General features: G+C 37.1%; 1 protein-coding gene and 1 long non-coding RNA gene across 3 annotated transcripts in view; one reads left to right on the top strand and one right to left on the bottom strand.

Moving 5' to 3' along the window:
• The window catches only part of LOC5565095 (calcium-binding mitochondrial carrier protein SCaMC-2), a 117,549-nt gene extending 116,641 nt beyond the window's left edge, over positions 1 to 908 (bottom strand). For both annotated transcript variants that reach the window (XM_021840483.1, XM_001649399.2), the window contains exon 1: positions 50 to 908. In XM_021840483.1, coding sequence (XP_021696175.1) covers positions 50 to 274 — 225 coding nt within the window. In that variant the 5' untranslated portion in view covers positions 275 to 908. The remainder of the gene's footprint in view (positions 1 to 49) is intronic.
• A 12,004-nt stretch (positions 909 to 12,912) lies between these two features.
• On the top strand, positions 12,913 to 23,328 carry LOC5565106. Its single transcript, XR_002499496.1, has 3 exons — positions 12,913 to 13,952; positions 22,805 to 22,986; positions 23,052 to 23,328. It is a non-coding gene; the product is annotated as an uncharacterized LOC5565106 (long non-coding RNA).
• The last annotated feature ends 1,500 nt before the right edge of the window (positions 23,329 to 24,828 follow it).

Here is a 24,828-nt window from a genome sequence, read left to right as displayed (position 1 = left end):
TCCAGACTTCCGGGGGTAGCCCCTCGCGAAAACGGTTCCCGACAATTACCTCCGCATACTGGTGGGACAGGCCAAACTCTTTCAGGGCCGCCGACAGGTCGTGGATATCGATCCGGCCATTGCCGTCCCGGTCGAGCTTCTTGAAGATCCTCTCCAGCCGCTCCTCGTCGGCCTGGGGCAACTCGTGCAGATAGTGCACCGGCGGATATGCCTGGCCGTTGTCCGAGTTGCCGTTTCCACTTCCGCCGTTCCCTCCCAGGTTCAGATTGACCATCGTACGGTTTATGGAGATGGAATGGAATCGACTACACACCTAGTTCCTAATCCGGTCCCCCAAAGAATCCACACTTTCACCACCCGAACACCAACACACAGAAGCTGGTGTCGCAAACCTAATTTTTGGCCAAGCTTTCGCACGGTTCCACTTTTCGATGCTGAATTCCTTGCCCTACTCGAAGCCAAGCACACAGTTCTTTTTTCGCAATAAATGCCACTTTTGCAGCCGCGGAACTGGCTGACTCACACACACGGGGGATCGTCTCACGTTTTCTTTGCACAATAAGCGACCGCCCGATCGACCGAAAGGGGAAAAGATTTTGATGACTGCACCGTTTTCTGCCTACAACTCTGCCGCGATGGGGAAGCAAAATTTTTGCTCACTTTTCCCCAGACATGGCAAATCTATTTCGAGCGAACCGATTTTCACCGTAAAATGCATACCGTTTCCGATGCGTTTGGGGATAATATTAACTTTCGAAATAACACGCAAGGGAAGGGCCTAAATTTTCAAATCGAAAAAATGGAAACAGGAAACTTTTTTCCACTCAAAATGCGACAATGACTCTGGTTTAGTTTTCCACTTTGCGACACACTTTCGCGACTGCGATCGAACACGGATGAAAAACGACTGGCAGAGCGACGAACGTTGACGAACAAGCAGAAAGCATCATCATCATCGTCATTAAAATTCAGCACAAACGCAAAAGTTGCGTGCGGATAAGTCAAATCGACGGTTTGGTGCAGCCGGTCTACGCGCATCTGGAAATGGTTGATGCTAGCGAGCACACGGAGGAAAATTCTGGACGAACATTAGAAAAAGGCGGTCGCTCGCATACACGCAAACAAATTTTGTTGTATAATCTACCGAATCCACGGTAGAATTAAGAACTGCACCAACGATTTTCAACCGACTACAAAAATCTGTTAAGTTTACTATAATCTGGTGAAAATCACTGAGCAGTGCAGTAAATTTGACTATGCCCATAGTAGCATCCACTATAAAGCATTGTATTTCAATCCGTGACACCCACCGTACAACACAGTGTGGTCAAAAGTATGATGCTAAACTTCTCAAATCAAGAATGTTTCTAGTCAAAAATACTACAACTCTGGTTAAATCAACAGAAGAAATTTTCTTGTGTAGTGATGTTGACTATGTTTTGGTAGAGTTAACAGATTAATGTAGTCGGTTGAAAATCGTTGGTGCAGTTCTTAATTTTACCATGGATTCAGTAGTTTCTACAATAAAATTCATTTCAGTGTATTGACTTCGCAGCACCAAGGAATCGTTCAAATATTACGTAACGCAATAGGGGGAGGGAGGGGGTCTCACATAGTGTTACGGTCCATACAAAAATTTAAAATTTTCCATACAAAAGCTGTTACGTGGGGGTGGGAGGGGGTCTAAAACTGCCAAATTTTGCGTTACGTAATATTTAAATGAACCCCAATCTGGAGTTCGCCGGTTGGACTTCCGAAGCGAAGTTTTGAACGAGCTAACTGTCATTGCTCTGCCGGCTTGGCTTTTATCTCAACTGTTTTAGAAAACTGTCCAACATCACGTCGACGGAAGAAGTTTCACCACAACGGAGGATTTCCCGCATAGAAATTTACTATATCTGGAAAGGTTTAAACCATACAACAACCAATATTCTTGTTGTTACCTATTTCCAATACGTTCCACGTGTGGTGTGTTGATTATGGTTCAACAGAAGCATTACCATTTTTGTTATTCTTACATTATTAAGTGTTGTCCATTTATTGTTCGATATTGTCCCACTGTGAAGCAACTTTTCTCAACATTAGGTGAACCATAAGAATTGATATTCATTCCTGACTCCGTGCTGGCAGTCTCATTTCGCAAAGAAAAAAAAAACTTGTTTACGTTCAGAGGGAAGTTGGATCGTTGATCATATTTTTACAGTTTGTGGGTGAAATTCTATCGTAAAGCTTCCAATTTTCTGTACAATCTGTGGCGATGAACATGATGAATGTAAAGGTAAGTGTTGTTGTGCACTTGCAGCTTAGAATCGCAACGAAAAACATACTGTGATTTTTTCCACAGGAGATTCCCGACCATCTAAATTAGTTTCATCAAGAGCTTCTACAGCGAGATTAATGTTCAAAATTGAATAACGCCGGTGTGTGCAGTTTGTGAAGCGAATAAATGCTAAAACTATGCTGTTGAATTATATGTTTCATTCCTGGTTTGATTTTTTTATCTCATGATTTATTTATAATTTGTAATGATCCCCCAACAACCTGTTTCTACTCGTTTTGGTAAAAACATAAGGGAACCATAGACCCTACTTTCGTTTGCCTCGTATATGAACTATAGTAAGTACATTCTCATTGCGGTGGATGAAAGATATTTGTATGGGGAAAATGCGATTCTGGTACGGTAAACATTCTTAACAACCCGTTTTTGGTATGGTCGAGTCTCTGAAAACTGCATCCGCTATGGTTAGAACTGTATCCCAGTAATGTCCGTTTATGGTTCATCAAACTATTACCATTACGGTTCAAAGAGGAACATAAACTGTATTTTGTGTAGTTCTACTACGGTTTTGATTTATGCGGGTTGTCAGTTCGAGCGCGCCAAAATCCTTACGATTGAAAATGTGTTGGCGGTGCTTAAGGTGCAACTGTTTGCCATCCATAAATGATGATCAATTTTGTAGTTTTGGGGATGTGATATCGGTTCTACCGGACATAGATGAACTGAAAGTGTATCAACATGCCTGTTGTTAGCAAGCATATGATCCGGATAGATCACCGAATGATCGATATTATATAAAACAGAAATATTTTCTTTTCAACGATAGTTTGAACATAGATTGTTCATGGATGCCACGATGAGTCTATCGTGTGTTACCTTAAGTTCGTTGATAAAGAAGAGGAAATTGAGCGAAGTTCTTTTTCTGAATTTTATCGGGATGCACAATAACATATCCAGCTTTTTACGAACGCTAATAGTGGTTATCACGCCCAATGGTATGGGAGCCCTAGTGTAGATGTAGTTGTGAACCTTAAGGCTGGGCCACGATGGTGTGAGCGGCAGCGCGGCGCGGCAAGTTTTGACAGAAAATGTATGGGTTAACTGTCCGCGCCGCGTTGCCGCTCACATCATTGTGGCTCAGCCTCTAGAGGAAAACAATAGGCACTCTGTCTCGAAAAACACCCAGAATCAGGGTGTAAATTTTTCAAATTGGGTAATATATCCATATGCATTTTTAGGAGTCTGGAAAGCGTGTGCAAGTTTCTTTGAGGAAAACAAAAACAAACTGTGTATGACGAGCTTATGCTAGTCTACGTGTGTTCAAATGTAACTAAGCTCTATGGCTGCCGCCAACAGGCTCGCTTTCTTGTGGGGATTGGTCGATTTGACGTTTGGCTTGGGTCCGCTCAGTATAAAACGTCCATTCCAAATTTCATACAAAATTCGTTACGAGAGGCGGATAAGTGTCAAAAATGTTCGTTTTTGGCGTTATGAAATTTGTGAATAAACCCAACTCACCTTATTTTGAAATTAGTTTCTAAGTGTGGTGCTGCATTCTTACGATGTTTATGAACACAGCGCTCTTTTCTAATATTAGTTGCGACGCTTGGAGGTTGAGAAAAAAAATAGACCATTTCCGTCAGATCTAACCTCCAGTTTTGGTACTTTTCTTCGTAAGACAATCATTTTTTAAAGAATATTAACGCTTTCCGATTTTGTTTATATGCACTCCTAATTTTCTTATGAATTTTTTGAAAACATGGATACTCACCACATTTTTGAAAAATAATTCGAGATGCGGCACAGTTTGTTCAACCCTATGGACACAGACAAACAGACGTAACACTCTTTTTTCATCGCACAGCAGAATAGCGCTCAATTCTAATATTTGGTAGTTGGCCAACAGGCCACTCGCGGTGCTCGCATCACTTTTGTTCGAGTTTGACGTTTGCTCACTACCGCCACCTAGTTCGCAGTTGGCCAAATAAAGTATTTTTAGCATTGGGCGTGAATGTTCACTATAGTTAAAGCACAGAGAAGTGGATCAACAATTTGAGGTAAGGTAATCATATGTTGCTACAATTTCCCCACAATTTTTCATCTCCATATAGTTCAACAATACCCGAAAATTAAATTATACTGTCATTATTTGGTATAGATGACACAAACAGTTTTTAATTATCCCAAGATTCAGGTTTGATATTGTTCAACAGAAAAGTAACAGTTTGTGATGCATTAACCTTATCAGGTAATGGCATCGTAGTGTTTGCAACATTTATCAAAATGTATTTTCTATGCGGGAAAGCTTACAAACTGTAGTATTAGCTTCCAAAATAGCGTTTTTGGCAGCCTGTCTGTCATACATTTCAGACACCTAATATACATTTTGGACACCCTCATGTGAATATAATTTGGACAGTGGCGTTATCTTAATATCCATACAATGGTTTTTTGAAAAGACGATCATATAATGATACTGTAAGAGTTTACATGTGACTTATGCATTTTTTCGGTTATTATATTCATCAGATGGTCAAATTATATCAACTGAACAAAAATCAAATCTATTTTGGACAACCCCTGATGTATGCCGTATATACTAATGTTAAAATTTTAGATGAACTTAGCTTAAATTTTAGACATATTTAATCATGTTTCCACTTTCAACCTTTTTTTGAATGCTAATTCTGAGTGATATTATTGCATTTAATGTATGTTCTTGAAATGCACATCCTCTTGCATTCGTAGGTTTCACAGATGTTCTGTAGATACAATTCACAATTTTTATGTTTTTGAAGCCAATTTGTAATTGTTATGAAAATGGTCATCATTAATAAGTAGCATAGTGTATTTATAATACAATACATGATTTCCGTACATGTATACTCCACCATCTCATTGGAAATAAGCATAGAACGAATAGAACGACTAGCCTGTCCAAATTATATGCATGTCCAAATTATATACGTTACCCTATTTACCATGGTTGCGTTTGTCAAGTGGCTTTTACAAAACTACTTATTTTCACTTTTTGAATATTTTTCACCCAACATTTCTTGCTTTCTGAACTTGTTTTGTTTACTTCTTTCAGCCAAGCTACACAGAAAAAAGCAACAGTTGTTTTACGCGTAAAAAGGAATTTGACCAAAATTGGAAGGTATAAAACCAATAAAAACCAATACAACGTTCTGTTACAATACATTATATTGTTTTTAATTGTATATTCAAACAAGAATAATGTTGCTTCGACCCCGCATAATTACGAACCATATTTGTACTGTTTTCACATGCTATCCAGAACCGTATGCGACAATATAAGTATAATTTTGAATAGCATCGAAAATAACAATAAACCAACCCTACCGTAATTGGTTTCAACAGTTTGGTGAATGGTAATTGCTAAAATAACTATGTGGGGAATAGGCGGTTAAGTTATGTAACCATTAAAAAAATCCCGATTTTGCCGAACAAAATTTTTTGTTTACAATTTGTCAAATGGGCAATATACTATCCATTTTTCGTACAATTTACCGTATCGCAAACAGTGTCGGAATAGTTGACCTATAAAATGCAATATGGTGAGCTTACAGTATTAATAGTATTTTAACCATTTACTGTGATATTATGTTATGTTAGAACAATAAAAGTCAAATGTAGTGATGTAACCTCTATATTTTATTATTTATATTATTGCATTATACAATTATCTCTAATTAAGGTTGCTTTTCCAGGTTGGTTAAGATGAAACTTGTTTTTCGGACACTATTGTCAGTTCTATTCTGCAAAATTAGCACCTTCGCTTGTTTTTACATAGATCCGACAGCCACTCAGTCTGGAAATGCCGGAGAATTTGTGCGGACCTTGCTGTTTGGTAATGATGATCATTGTCAGCTTTCTGCGAATTTGATTCGGTTCAATCGAGTCCATCCCCTTGATCATCCTATGAATGATGTGTCTAATCACGAATGATTTACCAGAATGTAGGTGGGGGCTGCCAAATGAACTATGCAAGTTGCTTCTGAAGTTGCTCCATCCTCGCATTGGTCACTCGGACCACAGATTAACGTCGTTTGATATAAAAGTGTACTGGCTGGTAATCTACCCGCGGGCCCACGTACAACTGGCGGCTGAAATCCAATCCCGTCTGACTAACGGGCAGCTTTTTGATGCAGACAAGGACACTTGAAGAATTTGAATGGAGTTGAAAATATACTGCAAAGAAAGTGATGTAACAATTGTGGTAACTGACGCTTGCCGATCAACTTCCGCGAAACGGTATGCGCTCGTCACAAAATCCGCTAACAAACTGAAGCTCTATAAAACGATCATGTTCCACCCGCGCTAGGCTTTTTGCATTCTTTAACCCATACATATGTATAACGATCATCAATGGTCAACGCGTCTCTTTCACACCCATTCGTGAAATCATTTTCTCTCGCTCGCATCATTCGAAACGTCTCCATTGAACGCTCACATCATTCTCGCGTCCATCAATACAACCAAAGGCTGTGTGTGGTCGCATCGGTCGCATCATATTGGGACCCGATTCCAATGAAAGCTAAACCTTACGCTATCCCACATGTCAAATGGAAAGCTCATCGTGTATAGGGCTGTGCGCTCACATTATAGAACACTGAAACATTTATTTTTTTTTTGTTTTGCTTTGCAGACATGCACGTTGAGAAGCATTTTGTAATAAATCCCATATCGCAGACTCTGTACACCACATCGCTCCCTTCTCTACTCTCATTTTCCAATAAGACTTGGTAATTTAAAAAATAACAAAGTTCTCCATTTTGTTTTATTTTGATAAAAATCGCAAATTAAGGTACAAGATATCACAACTATTGATAAAGAAATGTATCGCAATTGCGATAAACTATAAAACCGTTATTTTTGTTTTTTTTTTACAAAAACAATTCATATCTATAAGAAATTCAATTTAATTCTATTACCTAATACAAACTGGTTCTAACACAAACAATAATACAATAATAAAACAAATTGAAATTATGATCCAAATCCAAATCTTATATAATCCTATGTCAAATACAGTACAAACCAAATCCATATCCAATCCAAATCCAACAATCATAAAATTCAAATTCAATTCCACCCAAATGCAATCCGAATCCAAATACCAAATCCAATCCAATCCGAACCCAATCCGAATATAATTCCAGTCCAAATCATATTCTAGTCGTCATACTTGAATCCAAATTCACCAAAACTCAATGCAGTCTAATTTGAATTTCCAATCCAATCCCATCCAATTCATTTCAAAATGCGATAAAACCCTAAGCAAATATAACCTTTATATAAATCTAGTCCAAATGCAATCCAAATCCAATCGCAATTCAATCGATATTTAAACAAATTAAATCAAAATCCATTCCAATCGTGTATAAGTTCAACCCAAATCCGATCCAAAACAAACCAAAATCCGATCCCAAACAAACCGAAATAAAACATTCCGAATCCAATTCAAATTCAATCCAATCCTATCCATATCCAATCTTATCGAAATCAAATCTAAGTCTATACCAATCCAATTCTTATCTTATCTAAATCCAATCCAAATCCGATCCAATATAATCGTTTTTTGTCCAATCAAAATTCATCCTCCCAATTTTAATTCAATACAATGCTGATCAAATCCATTCCAAATCGTATAACCATAAAAATTCAATTCTAACTGCACTCAGAATCCGTCAAAATCAAATCCAAATTCAATCAAATTAAAAATCAAATTCTTGTCCGATCAGAGCCATACTTCAATCTAAATTTATCAAAAACCCAATGCAGTCTAATTCGAATTTCCAATCCAATCCACATTTTCTAAGAAACCAAACCAAATCTAACTTTATCGGAATCCCGTCTAAATGCAATCCAAATCCTAATCAAAATTCAATCAATATTTTATACAAATCTAATCAACATCCATTCCAATCTTGTATGAGTTCAATCCAAACTCAATCCATATCCAATCCAAAATAAATCAGAGTCCATTTCAATCTAAGTCCAATCCGAATTCAATTCAAAATTCAATCCAACAAAAACTCAATCCACATCCAAATCTAATCTAAATCCAAACTATGTCCTAACCAATCCAAATCCGAGCCAATTCAATCATTTTCTAGTCAGATCAATATTTATTCTCCAATAATTCAATACAAACACCGATCCAAATCCATTCCAAATCTCATTACCATAAATTCAATTCTATCCAACTTTAACCAGAATCCAGTCAAAATCCAATCCAAATTCAATCGTATTAAAATCAATCCTATCTAAGTCTAATCCCAATTCATTCAAATCCAATTCAATCTAAATCCAATTAAGAATCAATCCAATCAAAAAACAGAATAATTGAATTCAAAATCCAGTCCAAATCGAACTATTCATAATATTCAAATCCAATACAATCCGAAGGTAATCCAAATCAAATTCTAATTCTACTCTAATCAGAAGCCATCTTCAATCCACATTCAATCAAAATTCCATGTAGTCCACTTCGAATTTTCAGTATAATTTTCGTTTCTCAAATAGAATTACTATAAAACGGAAACCAAATTCTAAACTATATTAAATCTAACTTCAATCTGAATCCAGTCCAAATGCAATCCAAATCTGATCCAAATTAGTCCAATACAAATCAATTCTAAATTCAATGGATATGTAATACAAATTCAATCAAAATCCATTCCCAATCATGTCTGAGTTAAATCCAATTCATATCCAAATAAAACCAAATCAAATACCTATCTCCAAAACCAACTCAAATCCAATTCGAATTTAATTTAATCCATATTCAATTTTATGGGAAATCCAATCTGTGTCCAAACCATTCCAAATCTAATCTAGTCTTAATCCAATCCAAACTCAAAATCCAATCAAAATCCGATTCAATTCAATAATTTTCTTGTCCACTCTGAACCCATCCTCCGATCCTAATTCAATACCAATCCTATCAAATCTTATTTAAATCCAATCCACAACCAATTCAATTTAAATCCATTTCAAATCAAAAACCAAACAGAACCTAAATTCAATCAATCCAAATGCGTTCCAATCCAAATTTAATCTAAATCCATTCAAATCATATCCAATTGAATTCTAGTCCGATTTAAATCATTTCATTGTCCAATCAAACTCATTCTCCATTCTAAATCCAATCAAAACCATTCCAATTTATTTCGAATTCAATAGAAATTTCAGTTTTTTTCACAGGGACCTTTCGCTACACAAAACGATCCTTGGAGACCTGTCGCCCAAACAAACCAATTCGAAGACCTGTCGCTTCGCAATATTTATCTTCGAAAACTTGTCGCTCTGAAAAAAATAACTCGAAGACCTGTCGCTTCGGAAATTTTCGACAAAGGAGACCTGTCGCTCCAAAATTGAAAACAAAACGAAGACCTGTCGCTTCGCATTTTTTTTTTCACGGATACCTGTCGATCCGGAAAATTTCTCGTCGGATACCTGTCGATCCGGAATTTATGTTCGGAGACCTGTCGCTCCGGCAAAATTCTAGTGAAGACCTGTCGCTTCAAACTATTTTAGTATGGAGATCTGTCGCTCCAGAAAAAAAAACGAATTTTCCACTTCACAAAGCCTACCGACTGCGCCCATTGTGGTAACTGACGCTTGCCGATCAACTTCCGCGAAACGGTATGCGCTCGTCACAAAATCCGCTAACAAACTGAAGCTCTATAAAACGATCATGTTCCACCCGCGCTAGGCTTTTGCATTCTTTAACCCATACATATGTATAACGATCATCAATGGTCAACGCGTCTCTTTCACACCCATTCGTGAAATCATTTTCTCTCGCTCGCATCATTCGAAACGTCTCCATTGAACGCTCCACATCATTCTCGCGTCCATCAATACAACCAAAGGCTGTGTGTGGTCGCATCGGTCCGCATCATATTGGACCCGATTCCAATGAAAGCTAAACCTTACGCTATCCCACATGTCAAATGGAAAGCTCATCGTGTATAGGGCTGTGCGCTCACATTATAGAACACTGAACATTTATTTTTTTTTTTGTTTTGCTTTGCAGACATGCACGTTGAGAAGCATTTTATAATAAATCCCATATCGCAGACTCTGTACACCACAACAATGATAAGTTAATAGGAAAAATCTTGAATCTGATTAATGAATGTTGTACCTACCTAGTTCTCCAAATAGATCTGATGCAGGAACAAACCACAAAAATCATGATTATATTTTGAATAATCAATTATTCACAGTTAATTTTCAGGAAACTTAAAAAAAATCAATATTTTTCATCAATTTTGACTCTATGACTTCGCTATGTTTTGACAGTTGATCTTTTTTCGTGAATATACTAATACCAATCTATTCCACTGTTTGCCAAACTGTTAAAAACAGTACCATATAGTTAAAAAGATCTGTGTAAGTGTGTTATTATAAACTATTTCCCAGAAGGTAATTTTTACATTGCAACCATATCTGTCGAGTTTTTATCACAATATCATTCAACAATATCGGCGCTCTATCATATATTGTAATTATTTATGGTAAGTTATTCGAACCGCTAGATATGGTAGGAAGCTTAAGGAATCATATTGTTCAACATAAATGCAATTGTTTGAGAAACACTAACCTTAATCGGTAGAAGAAACTTACTGTTCGTAATGTTAGCGAAATTGTAATTTGCTATGCGGGACATTCAATTACAATACGCTGTATTGTATCCAATACGTTATATTGTACATTAGGCTGATACAAATATTAAATTTCTTTTATGTCCGAGACCACTTGGAAGGAGGGGTGGATAAAAATAAATAAGGAACAAAAAAATAAAAATGAAAATAAGTTATTTTTTCGAAATTTTCATTTTAATGGTAGTTGTTAAAACTTTTTTTAATCGTCTTCTGGATCATTATTTTACTTGCTTTTTACTTTAAAAATTGAAAAAAACCTAAATGATGTCAAAAAATGATGAATTTTTTTTTTTCTCCCCTTCAAAATTTTCGGATTTTGAAAGGGGGGGGGGGGGGTGACATAAAAGAAAATTAATATTGGTATCAGCCTTAATGGTGTATTCTATTCGCTGAATGGTACGTTTTTATCCGGGCAGCCACCGGCTGAAAGTCTCGATAATAAAGATAATAATAAGTAAGATTAAAATTTTACATTACATTTTTATCTGAAACTTTATAGCGAACTAATGCTGGCAAAGCTTTGATTTTGATTTGTTTAGTTTCGCCCATCTGAAAAAAGTTTACAAATCATTTAAAGTAGGTATGTACATGTGATCATCGACTCAGTAGATACTAAAATGACATTAGAGGTTCATTTGATCATCGAAATTAAATATGCTGTTTAAGAAACTTCTGATGAGGCTTAAGAGCCTCATAATTTTGCCGCAATTTTACAAGAAACTCAGTACAGTAATCAAGATTTGCTTTTACAAAGTTTTAATAATCATTGTTAGAATGAGACAAAATCTCCGCATAATTCATAATATCGTCTTAATCAGGAGTCAATCAGGAGTCAATCTCTCGGCTACCTATCTCAGATGTTTGTAAACAAAACGGCCAGCCCTTCCTCACCTACCTGTCTGGTTTTCTCCACAAATTGAGCATAATGGGACATCTTAGAGAATTGAACCCGCCTTGCTGATAATCGAATGTGTAGCTCATTGTTTTTAAGTAAATGAATGAACCGGGCATGCCAAAAACTATGGATCAGTGCACGAGTTCACTATTTGACGTTTGACCGGTGCCGTGCTATTTACGTGACCATGGTAAACGAGTGAATTCGGCAACCGCTCAAACGTCAAATTAGTGAACTCGTGCACTGATCCATAACCACTGGGAGATAGAGCAGGATTTGTTCTTTTTCGTAGCATTGTTATATTCCCACCGCAAAACCGCTAGTGTTTGGAGGTGATTTTAACCTCCAAATTGCGAGATCATTACCTCCAAGTTAGGGCCTATTCACAAATTTCATAACGCTAGAGGGGGTGGGTGGGTGTCCCAACGATGTTACCGCCCATACAAAAATTCAATAATATTCATACAAAAAGCATTATAAGGGGGTGGGTGGGTGTCCAAAAAGGCCAATTTCAGCGTTATGAAATAAATGAATGAGCCCTTAGTTCTAATACCCTCCGTTACATGGATTATGGTGGCGCGTCGATCGTCGCAAGTTTCTCGTTAAACAGTCAATAAAGTATCGATCTATTCGTTTGCTCAGTAACAACAAGCTGCACACTTGGTTATAATGGCTTTAAAGGCCCAAACGCAATGATAGCGGAACGGCAACGGAATGCGGAACCGGTTCGCCAGCATGAATCACACCATCTCGACTGAGCTGATAACGAATGAAATTGAACCAAAACTGAGTCGACAAGCTTATTATAGTTCATGCTGGCGAACCGGTTCCGCTTTCCGTTGCCGTTCCGCTATCATTGCGTGTGGGCCTTAAGGGTGAAATCATAGTTTTACTAATAAGCGAGAGATGTAGGGAAAATTACATAGCACCCCGTGTTACCTTAATCAGTATTTAACGGGCAGCGCCAGCTTTCAACTCAAGACGATCGTCGATTTACGAGAAAACCCATGATTCACATGTGACAGCGTTTTGTTTATCATATCGTCATCATCATCACCACAGCAGCGACTCGCCAGCCAGCAGCGAGTACAAGACTGGCGGTCGTCGTTTGCTTCCGCAGATCTTCCAATCCGAGACGGCAGGTGGTCACTCCGGTGCAGTACTTATCCGGTTTGAAAACGTTTTAAAATGTGCTCAACGGTTCTGAGTAAGTACTGCTAGTTTCAACGCAAAGAAAGCCGTCAACAGTTCGAGGCGTAGTTTGTCGCTTCTAAGTGCGTTCAACCATGTCGGTCTCGAATCGGAACGGCAACGGAAGTGAGGTGATTTACGTTGGCGATAGGAGCACTAACCGGCCACCGCGGAATGCACCAAGCCCGGATGAGGATCGCAAGGAGGTTAAGATTTTGTTCTTTGATTTGACCTACTACAACACGACGACACAGTTCTTGCTTTGCTGCGCTGGAGTCTTTGTCCTGTATCTGCTGTATGGATACATGCAGGAACTGATATTCACCCTGGACGGATTCAAGCCTTACGGATGGTTCCTGACGCTGGTGCAGTTTGCCTACTACACTGTTTTTGGATACGTTGAGCGTTCACTGGAGTCCAAGAGGGTCCCACGATGCATCCCAATGAAGACATACGTCCTATTGGCATTCCTCACTCTCGGGACGATGGGATTATCGAATTCCAGCTTGGGTTATTTGAACTATCCGACGCAGGTCATATTCAAGTGCTGCAAATTGGTACCCGGTGCTGATCGGGAGCATCTTGATACAAGGCAAAAAGCATGGACCATTGGATTTCCTAGCGGCCATTGCGATGTGCCTCGGGTTGACCCTGTTCACTTTGGCCGATTCGCAAGTTTCACCGAATTTCAATCCTTTTGGGGTGCTTTTGATTTCGCTGGCGTTGCTCTGCGATGCAGCGATAGGAAACGTCCAGGAAAAGGCCATGCGAGAGCACAAAGCCCCCAACAATGAGGTGGTGATCTACTCGTATGGGATCGGTTTCGTCTACCTGAGCGTTATTATGCTGCTGACGGGGAATCTGTTCTCGGGGATTACTTTCTGCATTGAAGGTTAGTAAGATTTTATTTTTTATTTTCTTTATTACCTAATATTATACATTCATGTCTTAAAATTTTGGTGTTCTGTGTTAGACAACACTACCTTCCTAATTTGCTAAAACTAAATTAGGCTATTATTACACTGCTCATACTCGCATAACAGTCCCATTTATATAGGAAATCCCCTACAATATGGGACTGTTATGCGAGTATGGGCAGTACAAGACTACCTTAAAAACCTGGAAAAATTAGAAAATTTCATTTTTGACCTGGAAAGTCATCCTGATTTGCTGCTAATGCATCTCACGATTTCGAATCAAAGAAAATCAGTTGGTTTTGCACTGACACACCTGAAAAAATATCAGCATACTTTATGCATGTTAGCGCATACAGTGATACTTTTTCAAGTCAATATAAACTATCAAGACTGAGTTTTATCACTTTGAAATGCAAGCTGAAATGCCATCATTGTTGCTAAAACGAATGACGGGCTACTTAGCCTAAATCAGGGAATTTCACTCGGGGCCAGGGAATAAATATTCATACTATATTTTAATATCCATGCAAATTGTTGCAATATGAATTAGCATTAGCATTAAGCAATTCGCACAAATTCGTCGGTGGTACAGACCTAGATTGTTGTATGAGGGTTGCCTCCTTCCCGTCCGTTACCAAAGGCAAAGATTTGGGATTAACCCTTGACTCTTAGACAAGATAGACGTATCCTCCAACAGTCAAGAGCTGTCCTGGCTACGTCCTTGCGAATGCTGAGGTATGGGAAGGAATAGTTAATAGAACACCTACTTAAGAAAGATGCAGAGAACTCTTTAATAGGTGTTACGGGATATTGTGGAATGTTAATGGGATGGGAACGGCCAAAGAATACGTTTGGTAGACGTTCTGGCACCTATGAATAATATTTTGACATTGGTTCATATTGAAACTCATCGAATTCTGCATTTGAAACCTTTCTGCAATCCAACGTTCTATCGACCTTCCAAATAAAATTTGAGTCGCCTTAACAAACGCAAAACGCGTGAATGGAAAATTGAATGCGAAGAAAAAAAAACAAAATCGCATGCTTGGGCTTCCGACTCACACTGCCCAGCAAAACGCCGAAAACCGAAAACTCAGTTATAATTTATGGAAGTACTTCTGTAATAAAAAAAAAAAAATGTTTTCGATTCAATTTTTCTAATGCAAACATTTTTGACATTAAAAATACAATAAATTGTCAAAACAAAAGATGATTTTCAAATATGTAATTTGGTATATCACTAGCTACTTGAAACTAACATAATTGTAGTCTAATAACAGTCAAATGTTTCACTTTGCAATCTAATATGAAATTAGATGAAAAAATATGTACGATTTCCTATGAATGCAAAAACAATATTATAATTTATTTAAATACAAAAATCACTATACTTACAGAGCGCCATATTGACCTTTTTGTCGGTAGTACAGATATTGAATGTATCGACTTTCGACAACTTAATCATATTTAATTTATGATATTTAATGAGAGTTCTGTTTGATCTTTCGACCTTGACGCTTGCTCCTACGGGGGCGAGCGACGAAGGCAGGATCAAACATGTCGCGCGTCGGTCTAGTAAGTGAAAAAGTGGCGTGATCGGTTAGTTCTTTTTGATCCTTTGACCTTGACGCTTGCTGCTGGGCAGTGCGTCAAGAAAGCCAATTTTTTTTCCTTTTCGGGTCGCGCGCCTTTTTTTTCTGAGTGCTTTTATATAGCCAAGCAAACGAGTGAAGCTGAGAGTGGATTGTGGCTGCACAGTGAAGGATAAAGGATCAATTGGTGAGCTCGTTTCATGCTACTATTTCTAATCTATAAAATATCCCGAGTAACGCACATGTTATGGTTGATGCATGTTAACACTTATATGACAAAATATAGTCTTATAGGAGTTGACAGGCATCAATTATAACATGTGTGTTCTTTGGGATGTATGACTGCACATTTAATCGTTACAATTGTGGGACGTAAATATGAATTTTCAACAAACTATGAATTGTTCGTCACTGTGAGTGTCGACACAAACTCTGAGTCATGAATTATTTATGTTTCACATTTTTTTTATTTTCAGAACACCCCTTTTTACCTTTATTTTTGTAATTAAAAAAAAAACTTTGAATGGTTCGACACTACAAGTGTAGACTTGCGAAAAGTTCACTTTATTCAACAAACTTTGGATGGTTCGCCACTGTAAGTGTCGGCATAAGAATAAGAGTGTTCTATGATGTTCCAACCAATCAAGTTTTTTGTTTCTTTTCAAATTAGTAAAATATAATAACACATGCTTTCGTCCTGACAGCTGTAGGAATGTTACATTTAGGTATTTGTTCAACAAACTGTGAATGGTTCGTCACCTCAAGTGTCGGCATAATTTTCCACTACATAGAAATTGTTCATATCAAATGAAAATATTATATTTGCAAATAAGCATGTATATATCTCACAAATCATTATTTATCATGGTCTAATCGCTTATCAAAGTGAATCCTGTGACCCAACGATCCTTCCCATTAACAAACATCCCTCCCAGTAACCTTTGTGGAGATGCAGAGGCAAACACGGTCTCCAAATAGCAAAGGTTACACACTAACATTCCTTCCCCCAATCCCACCTGACTGCAAGGACGTGGCCGGCGCCGTTATTGACCCTGTATAAATAGAGGCACTGAATTATGCACATTGAAGAAGATTATGGCCAATCCCAGCAAAACTTCTAGTTGATTCTTTGTGCATTTTCACTGACTTCGGTCAATCACGGAATAGCAACCATTGATATGTGTAGTCAGTCTAAGCTAAGCTCTAAGCTAAGCTTTAATTTATGATATTTAATGAATTTGACGTTAAGAGTAATGCTTCTGAAACGTTTTTTTTTTCTTAATTGCTCCTGTGTTCTCCAGCTTAGTGTCCCGGATACAGAGATGAACTGATTTATAATATTCCTATTCTTATGATACCCGTAGGTGAATTCCGATGAACAATTGCTTCGAAGAGAATGAATTTTCTTCCATTACTCATCAGCAAGAAAATTTTCATTTCGTCGAAGAAAATACGCGCCGAAATTCACCTACTGGTATAAAGAATTATGAATTGTTCTTGTTCTTTGGTTTTCAACCAAATTTAGAAAGTGTCCCGTTCTATTAAATCACCAATGTTATCTTAGAAAATCGAAGACATTTTTGATGGTTTCTCTAAATTTCAATAATGTGACCAGATTCGGTTCGACCAAATATACGGATTTCTAAAGTTATCGGATGATACATTTTATTTTAGCCAACGGATATTTTGATTTGGACCATTCACTATTATGCAAGTTTTGATGTACCTCGTGGTTTCATCACACCTAACGTATGAATTGGTCACTTTTCTGAGACTCACGAAACTTGCTACTGTTATCTCAGTCAATTGAAGACTTTCTGATCGATTCTTTATGTAATTTTACACATTTCAACCTTTTGCATTGCTAGGTATGGTCACTGTTTAATTCCCTCTGTATTGGTTGGACAGATACGTATTAAAATATTATATAATAAATCTTCAACCTGTTTAGTGGAATACCTATGAGCAATCACTTGTAACAATCGATTTTACGTGTGCAATTGCGATCTTTTTCGCACGGATATCTTCTGGCCACATCAACGACAATGAAGCTACCTGACATTATTTTCAGTTGTTAAAGTAGTTTTTTACATCAAGTCCATAAGACTATATGAGCGGCTATTGGGCCAGTGTAAGGTAAGATGTTCCAATTACCGATCATGCATCATGTACAAAATTTAAATACTTATTGTTTTAGTATACAGCCTTCTTTATTACTGTTGTAGTTATGGCTTAACTAAAAATTAGTACCAAAATAGATAACGAAATTCGAAGGAATGCATATTTTAATAAAATCCATCATAAATGTTAACGTGAACGGGAAGGTGAATACTAAGACGCTACCTATAACAAATGCAACACAATATTTTTTTTTCCTGGAAGTATTGAAAATTCACTTTCATTCGCCGCTGATTGCATATACTTTGAGCTACATTGTGACACAAACATAGAATGAATCGACTCAAAAGTTATTGTTTAATAAATGCTTTAACTTAACGTTTGACTTATATGAGCGGACTCTGTGCACGATGGTACTGAATTCAGTTTTCATTTCATTCCAATTACATTTTCATTTGGTCAGTGTTCAGACAGACCGGACTAGATGACATTTTGGTGTTCTAAAGTTATGTTAAGAGCTCCATAAATTCTGATTTTTCCGATGCTGTTATGAAACAGACGATTCTTCAAATAAATAAGTTCCCTTATTACAGCGAAACAATGCAAATATTTTTATATTTCGAACGCCTGGGGTACATTTTTCTGAAACTCTTTAAAAAACTCTTAGTCCAGTCTGCCTGAACACCGACAGTTTCATTTCAAAATATTTGAGTTTTCGTTAGGAGCAAACTCTCAATACCCTTGAAATTTTTTATTGTTTTGGCGCGGGATTGGTGTTTCCAGTCGCTGATCGCGTCTTAAAAGACGCGATTTTTTGCGGACAAGATTTTGAAGTTTTTGTAACAGCCCTGAAAATGTTCGAAAACTAAACCTATTCAAAAATATACATTTGAAAATGGTCAAAAATAAAATAAAACATACATAACGTTAAAATCAACTATGCATCTTGTAAAAAAAATCATGGTGCTTGAAATTAATGGGTCTGGAATTTCTCTGAAATCGACAGGAAAGACAGGGAAAGTCAAGGAATTTTATTCTCAAAATTTAGTCGACACCATGTTATTAACATTATTGTTAAAATTTTGGTCCCATTTCTGTAGCCTGGGATGCGTAGCGGTCAGACAGCAAATAGCGTGACTTTTGTGATTAAAACGAACCAAATAGCAACTTAAAAGTGACTGTAACACTGCAAGTTATAACCATAGATAAAACTTCCTTTTTTTTTCAATTCCTCGTCGTAATAGGCTGATTTTCTGTCATGATGATGATGAACGCTTTTTCATTACGCAACTGTTTTGAGTGCGTAATGAATCATTACACAACCATTTTTCAAAAAATTGTTAAAATAATGGTGAATGCATTCCCTCAAAAGGTCTTCTACGAAATGCGAAATTGCGTACGTAACTCGTTGTAGAACTCGATTTTTACAGCATTCGTCGTAATTATCCTACTCGGCAAGCCTCGCAGCATAAATTTACGACTTGTGCTGTAAAAATCATCATTCTGCCAATTGTTTCGCTAAACTTACCTATTCTTATAGCAATAGGGTAGAGACACCGTTTTGGTCATACGCCCGTCGTAGCCATAGTGGATTATACACAGTTTTACTTAGCCAGTCAGCACAAAACCTTCTGTGTTTAGTTGATCATATTCACATATAGAACTACATCAATTTACTTGTCCAAATTGATTCAAAAAAAAAAAAAAATATTTTTCTTATAATTGTAATTCTTATACACCTAATCTGACAAGACAATTTCTCTTTGGCTGGCCGAACCGGTGGTTATACCGTATACAATCAGGGACAACAGATAGTAACCAAATGCTGTTTTTCCATACAAAATGCCCAAGTTTGGTGATCTGTATCTCAGCTAAAACTAAATAACCTGAATTTTTGTGTATACTGAGCTCACTAAGTTTCAATCATTATCCGAGGAGTTTCAGAGGGTTGGTTAAATAGAAAAGTGAGTAACCAAATAATTTTTCGACTTAATTCATAACGGTAAGTTTTGATGATTAGTTTCTTTGACAAAGTTGTTAACTTTCGGAGTTACATAAACTTGCAAAACACACCAACCACTACCAATCACCTTTTTTAAATAAATCGAAAAAATCTCTCGGTTACTTACTTTTCAGCTTTGCCTAACTTTCTGAAACTCCTTGGAAAAATGTAGAAATTTTGAAAAAGGTTTCCAAACACGTTAGTACTGTAATGTAAGTACAATCTCATCATTCTCATAGTGAAAACACATTCTTCAAACCATTAATAAAGAAGGTTGCTGAAGTGAGCAACTCTATCCGAGAATTTGTTTGCTTTTATTTGGGGTTATAGTCAACAGCTTCGCAAAATAAAATTAGCTCAAAAATGATTTGTTTCTTCAGCAACATCGTTCACTATGGTATGGAGAATAAGAAAGATATGGGAGGGTGCAAGTTGAAGAGCCCGAGCAAGCATGAGTTATTTTCGTTGCGTCGCCGGTTTTAGTTCTTTTTTTCGTTTCACGTTTACCGGGCAGTGCAAGTTGAAGAGCACGGGCAAGCAAGAGTTTTTTCATTGTGTCGTCGGATGTTACGTTACATGAAGCTAAAAGTGGATTGTGGTGATCAGTCAAGGATGAAGTATCAATTGGTGAGCTCGTTTCATGCTTTTATTTCAAATCTGTAAAATTAGTGTGACCACATTTGATCGTTCAGCGTTGAAATGGCTATATGATTTTTCAAACAAACTAAAAATGGTTCGTCAATATGAGTGTCGGCATAAACTCTTATTTACAAACTGTTGTTCGTAAGCACGCTTAGAAGAGTCGAATTGGGCATCTCAGAGAGCCGAAGGAGGTGTAGGGTTGTGAAGGAGGAATATGGGGGTCGTGACGGACTTTGGTTTCAGGTTTGGCCGATTGCGCTGCCGAATCGTTACCCGTTCTGTGGCGTTAGTTGGTTAACGCGCCCAGTCTATCGTATTGGGAGTCGTGGGATCGAAGCCCTCCAAAAACGATTTTATAATTTTTCACAATTTTACATCTCAATTTGTCCAAATTGACTTTTGTGTCTACGACCTTCAGGTATTTTCAAAACTATTTATGTTTTACATTTTTTTTTTCCAAAATACCCCTTTCCTTTTACTTTTGTTTTTGTAATTGAAGAAATACTTTGGATGATTCGACACTATGAGTGTAGATATGCTTAAGTTTTACTTTATTCAACAAACTTTGAATTGTTCGTCACTTTAAGTGTCTACATTATTTTCTTCTACTTGAAAATTGTTCAAATCAATTGAAAATATTATATTCAAAGTCATGTTTCACACTCATTTTACCGGAAATCGGTGATTTTCATCGTAATTTCAACAGCTGAACAGTTCGTTGAAGTAAAACATCGTAATTTCGTCAGAATTTAACGGATTCCGGTGATTTTTTACCGAATACTGTAAAAAGTTACCGTACTTCGTTAATTTATTTCACCTCAGTTCAGTTATTGAGATTTCACAGGAATCCGTAAAATAATTTAAGTGTGTTATATCTCTCAAATAAATGTTTATCATGGTCTAATCGCTTATCAAAGGGAATCCTGTGACCCAACGATCCTCCCAATTAACAAAAATCTCTCCCAGTAACCTTTGTGGAGATGCAGAGGCAAACACGGTCTCCAAATAGCAAAATTTACGCACTAACATACCTTCCCCCAATCCCACCTGACTGCAAGGACGTGGCCGGCGCCGTTATTGTCCCTGTATAAATAGAGGCACTGAATTACGCACAATGAAGAAGTGTATGGCCAATCCCAGCCGAACTTCTAGTTGATTCTTTGTGCATCTTCACTGATCTCGGTCAATCACGGAATAGTAACCATTGATATGTGTAGTCAGTCTAAGCTAAGCTAAGCTAAGCTATAGAGAGTAAGAAAGATATAAGAGATTGAATTTTCAAACAATTTTAAATTTCAAAATCTACATATTCCGTAGAGTTTAAAATGTAGTGAACTGTAGTAATTTGGAATATTCCATAACATTAGCTTTTGGGATAAGACTGGATGCCATAAGTGGTTTGAAGGGGAAGATTGTGCCAAGAAGATGTCGCATTTGAGTACTGATACTTTTTTTACAAGACCAATATAAAGTATACATAGATTATCCCAAGCAACAAATCTCTGATCTCAGTCAGTAGAAAACTCATAGTGGCGAAAATTATGTTCATGAGAAACTCACTGGACTCATTGATGCAATACGAATTTCTTGAGGCTTTTTCGGACAAATTTGTGTTTTTTAAATGAAAAATACAAACGCGAGTTCTGAACGAATTTGTAAAATAATCCTTCAACAATTTTTGGTTGGAATTATTGAGCGTCTTTGCCGTATCTTCCCAAAAACAATTCCTTCAGAAAGTAGGATAAAGATTTCTGTGAAAAATTCATTAGATTTATGTAAAAAGTTCTCTAGCAATTCATTGAGTAAATTAGCAAGATATTCGCCAAAGTTTCACTGTTTGGAGGATTATTGGACTATATATTCGAAAAATATTATAAATGATTTCATCATGATAACTTGGACTGGTTAAAAATCCAAGTAAAATAATTTATTTCATTTTTGATCTCTTCAGGTGACTTACAGCGACAGTCTCCTTTCTTTGCGATTTGGAAGGGAATCTTGATTCCCCTAATGAAGTTCAAGATCTCCTTCATAAATCCTCCAAATTCGGAACAACTGACCACGGTTGGCGAAACCCTTCGCCCAATCCCCAACTTGAATTGAAATGCCTGTGCTTGAGGCTGCTTCGATTTGATATTCTGAAAATTTGTCTCAAGCTTCGACCTGATTGCTCGTTACGACGCACTTATCAATATCAACCATTTTACCCCTGTGAATTTTCTGACATGACCTTCTAAGAGGTTTTTTTTCCAGACGGTGTCCTAGAAGGATTACCACCATTATTAGCTTTCGCTAACGTGTCCAACGAAAATTGAAGGCACGGGTCTAATCAAGAATTAAAAGGAATCAATATGCATAAAAATCCTGTTCTTGTAGCACTGAAGAGTACTGTTTTATTGCTTTAGATAATTTCAAAACATCAGTTGATTAATGAAAATCAATAGAGTAAAACTAATCTATTCTTTGTTTTCAGTACCCCGTCGAAACATTCGGCTATGCTTTCCTGTTCAGTCTATCCGGCTATCTGGGGATTCAAATCGTACTCACCTTGGTACGAACATGTGGTGCTCCTCTGGCGGCGACTGTTACGACCGCTCGTAAGGCTGTTACCATTGCGCTTTCGTTTGTGTTCTTCAGCAAACCGTTTACCATCAAGTAAGATTAGACAGTTTTCAGTGTTCGAAAAAAAAGCACTAAATCCTCGTTTCCTTTCTTTGTAGCTACCTATGGTCTGGACTGATTGTGGTGCTAGGCATCTATCTAAACGTGTACAGTAAACGCAGTAAATTGACTTTCACCGATATTAATAGGACAGCGGAGCGGATTTATCGCAAACTGGTGCCTCAGAGAGGCGGCTCATCAAGTACCAAAAAGTTACTGCTAGAAGTTTAATTCCAAGTTCGTAGTGATTTTAAGAATTTTAGAAAGGCAAGTCTGACCGTTGCTGGGTAAGTATAATTGATCAATAAGGCTATATTAAAAATTAATTTATTTATTGGAATGGAGAATTCGATAATTTTATAGAGAACGCCCTACTCATCGATTTCAAGGAAATCGATCCTATTCTTGACACTTCTGATTCACTTCGGCAGTTTTTTTTTTTTTTTTTTGAAGCAAACGAACGTATGCTCCGTATGTAAAGACATCTCACACTGCTGAGTTTCAGACAATTTGACCGAACAAATCATGATGCTAAAAATGATTGAGGGATGTACCCAAGTAGTAACTTTACCCCTACCTAGACGGTTCGATGACCATGCAGGTTATCGGTGATCTAACGACCCGATAATGAAGCTAATAATAGTCGGTTGTTTGGATTTCGGAATCTGTTGCCTAATCGTGTTTTCCCAACAAAAAACGCATTGTTTCAAAGATTTCCTTTCATTTGTTTATTTTTATTTTTTTTTTGTATTCATCATACAACAAACCACTAAACATAGAATTGGTTTTTTGTTTTTCTTCCTCACAACACAACCCACTCGTGCCCAATTGTCGCAGTTACTGTGTTTTTTCGTAGTCCATTTTTTATGTTTGTTGTCCGTGTTTTTTGTCCATTTCTTAACTCCGTCCGAGAGCGAGAGAATGTGTTTTGTGTGTGTTTGTCAGTGTGTTGTGCGTGCGCGTATGTGTGAGTCATTTTCATCTTATTACGAATAGCTTATGATTAATGTTTTTGTTTTTTCTTGCTTACTGTGTTGTTTAACTTCACTGTTTTCATGTTTTATCCGTTCACTTTTTTGCATTTTTTAGTAGTTTAGCGTTACTTACTCCTTACTCACTAGGATTCGCATTCGTTCACTCCTTCCAAACGACCTTCTCCAATTTATAGTCTGCTTCAATGGGGGTAATGTTCATGTGGATGTTGTAACTTTCAAATTTCCGGTTTTGCTTTATGAAGAGTATGTGTGAGTGGTTGCATGTAACATGAGCTCTTTCCAAAAATCGGGTTCTTGAAAAATGCTCCGTCCTTCCGTTGAGTTGTGTCGTTTTGTATATAAAATTCAGCAGATATTTCAGCTATAATAGTAAAAATCGGATTTCTCGCCACTAGCGTGGGAGGGAAACTCGGTTAAAAATTTGTTATTAGAGCCGTTGTTTTCCATGGTTTGGTTTACTGGTAGGTAATGCGTGTGAGTTTATGTCTTGTATTAAAACCTTTTTCGCTACTGTTTTTGTTTGTGTGAAAATGCATTTGTGTAGTTTTGAAATTTGAAGTATTGTATATTGTTTATTGGCAATTGTCTTTATTCCCTATCATTGTTGTGTTCATTTTTCATTATCTGGACAGAAATATTGTTTTCCCTTATGTTTTCAGTTAGTTTTTCGCATCCATTCCCTTCCTAGTCTTTTCTTTTGCTTTCTTGGATAAAGATATTCAATAGAGAGAAGAGTTAGTAAAAAGATGTGATTCCTGTCTGTTTACCATTAAAATTATAGCATGTCGTTTTTTCTATAGTTTGCGCTAATTTTAGTCAAACCGAGATGTAACGGGAAATA

This window comes from Aedes aegypti, chromosome 2 (genome assembly GCF_002204515.2).
Source record: "Aedes aegypti strain LVP_AGWG chromosome 2, AaegL5.0 Primary Assembly, whole genome shotgun sequence".
Lineage (NCBI taxonomy): Eukaryota > Metazoa > Arthropoda > Insecta > Diptera > Culicidae > Aedes > Aedes aegypti.
The sequence above is the reverse complement of the archived record's forward strand: the minus strand, read 5'-3'. Positions and strand labels throughout refer to the sequence as shown.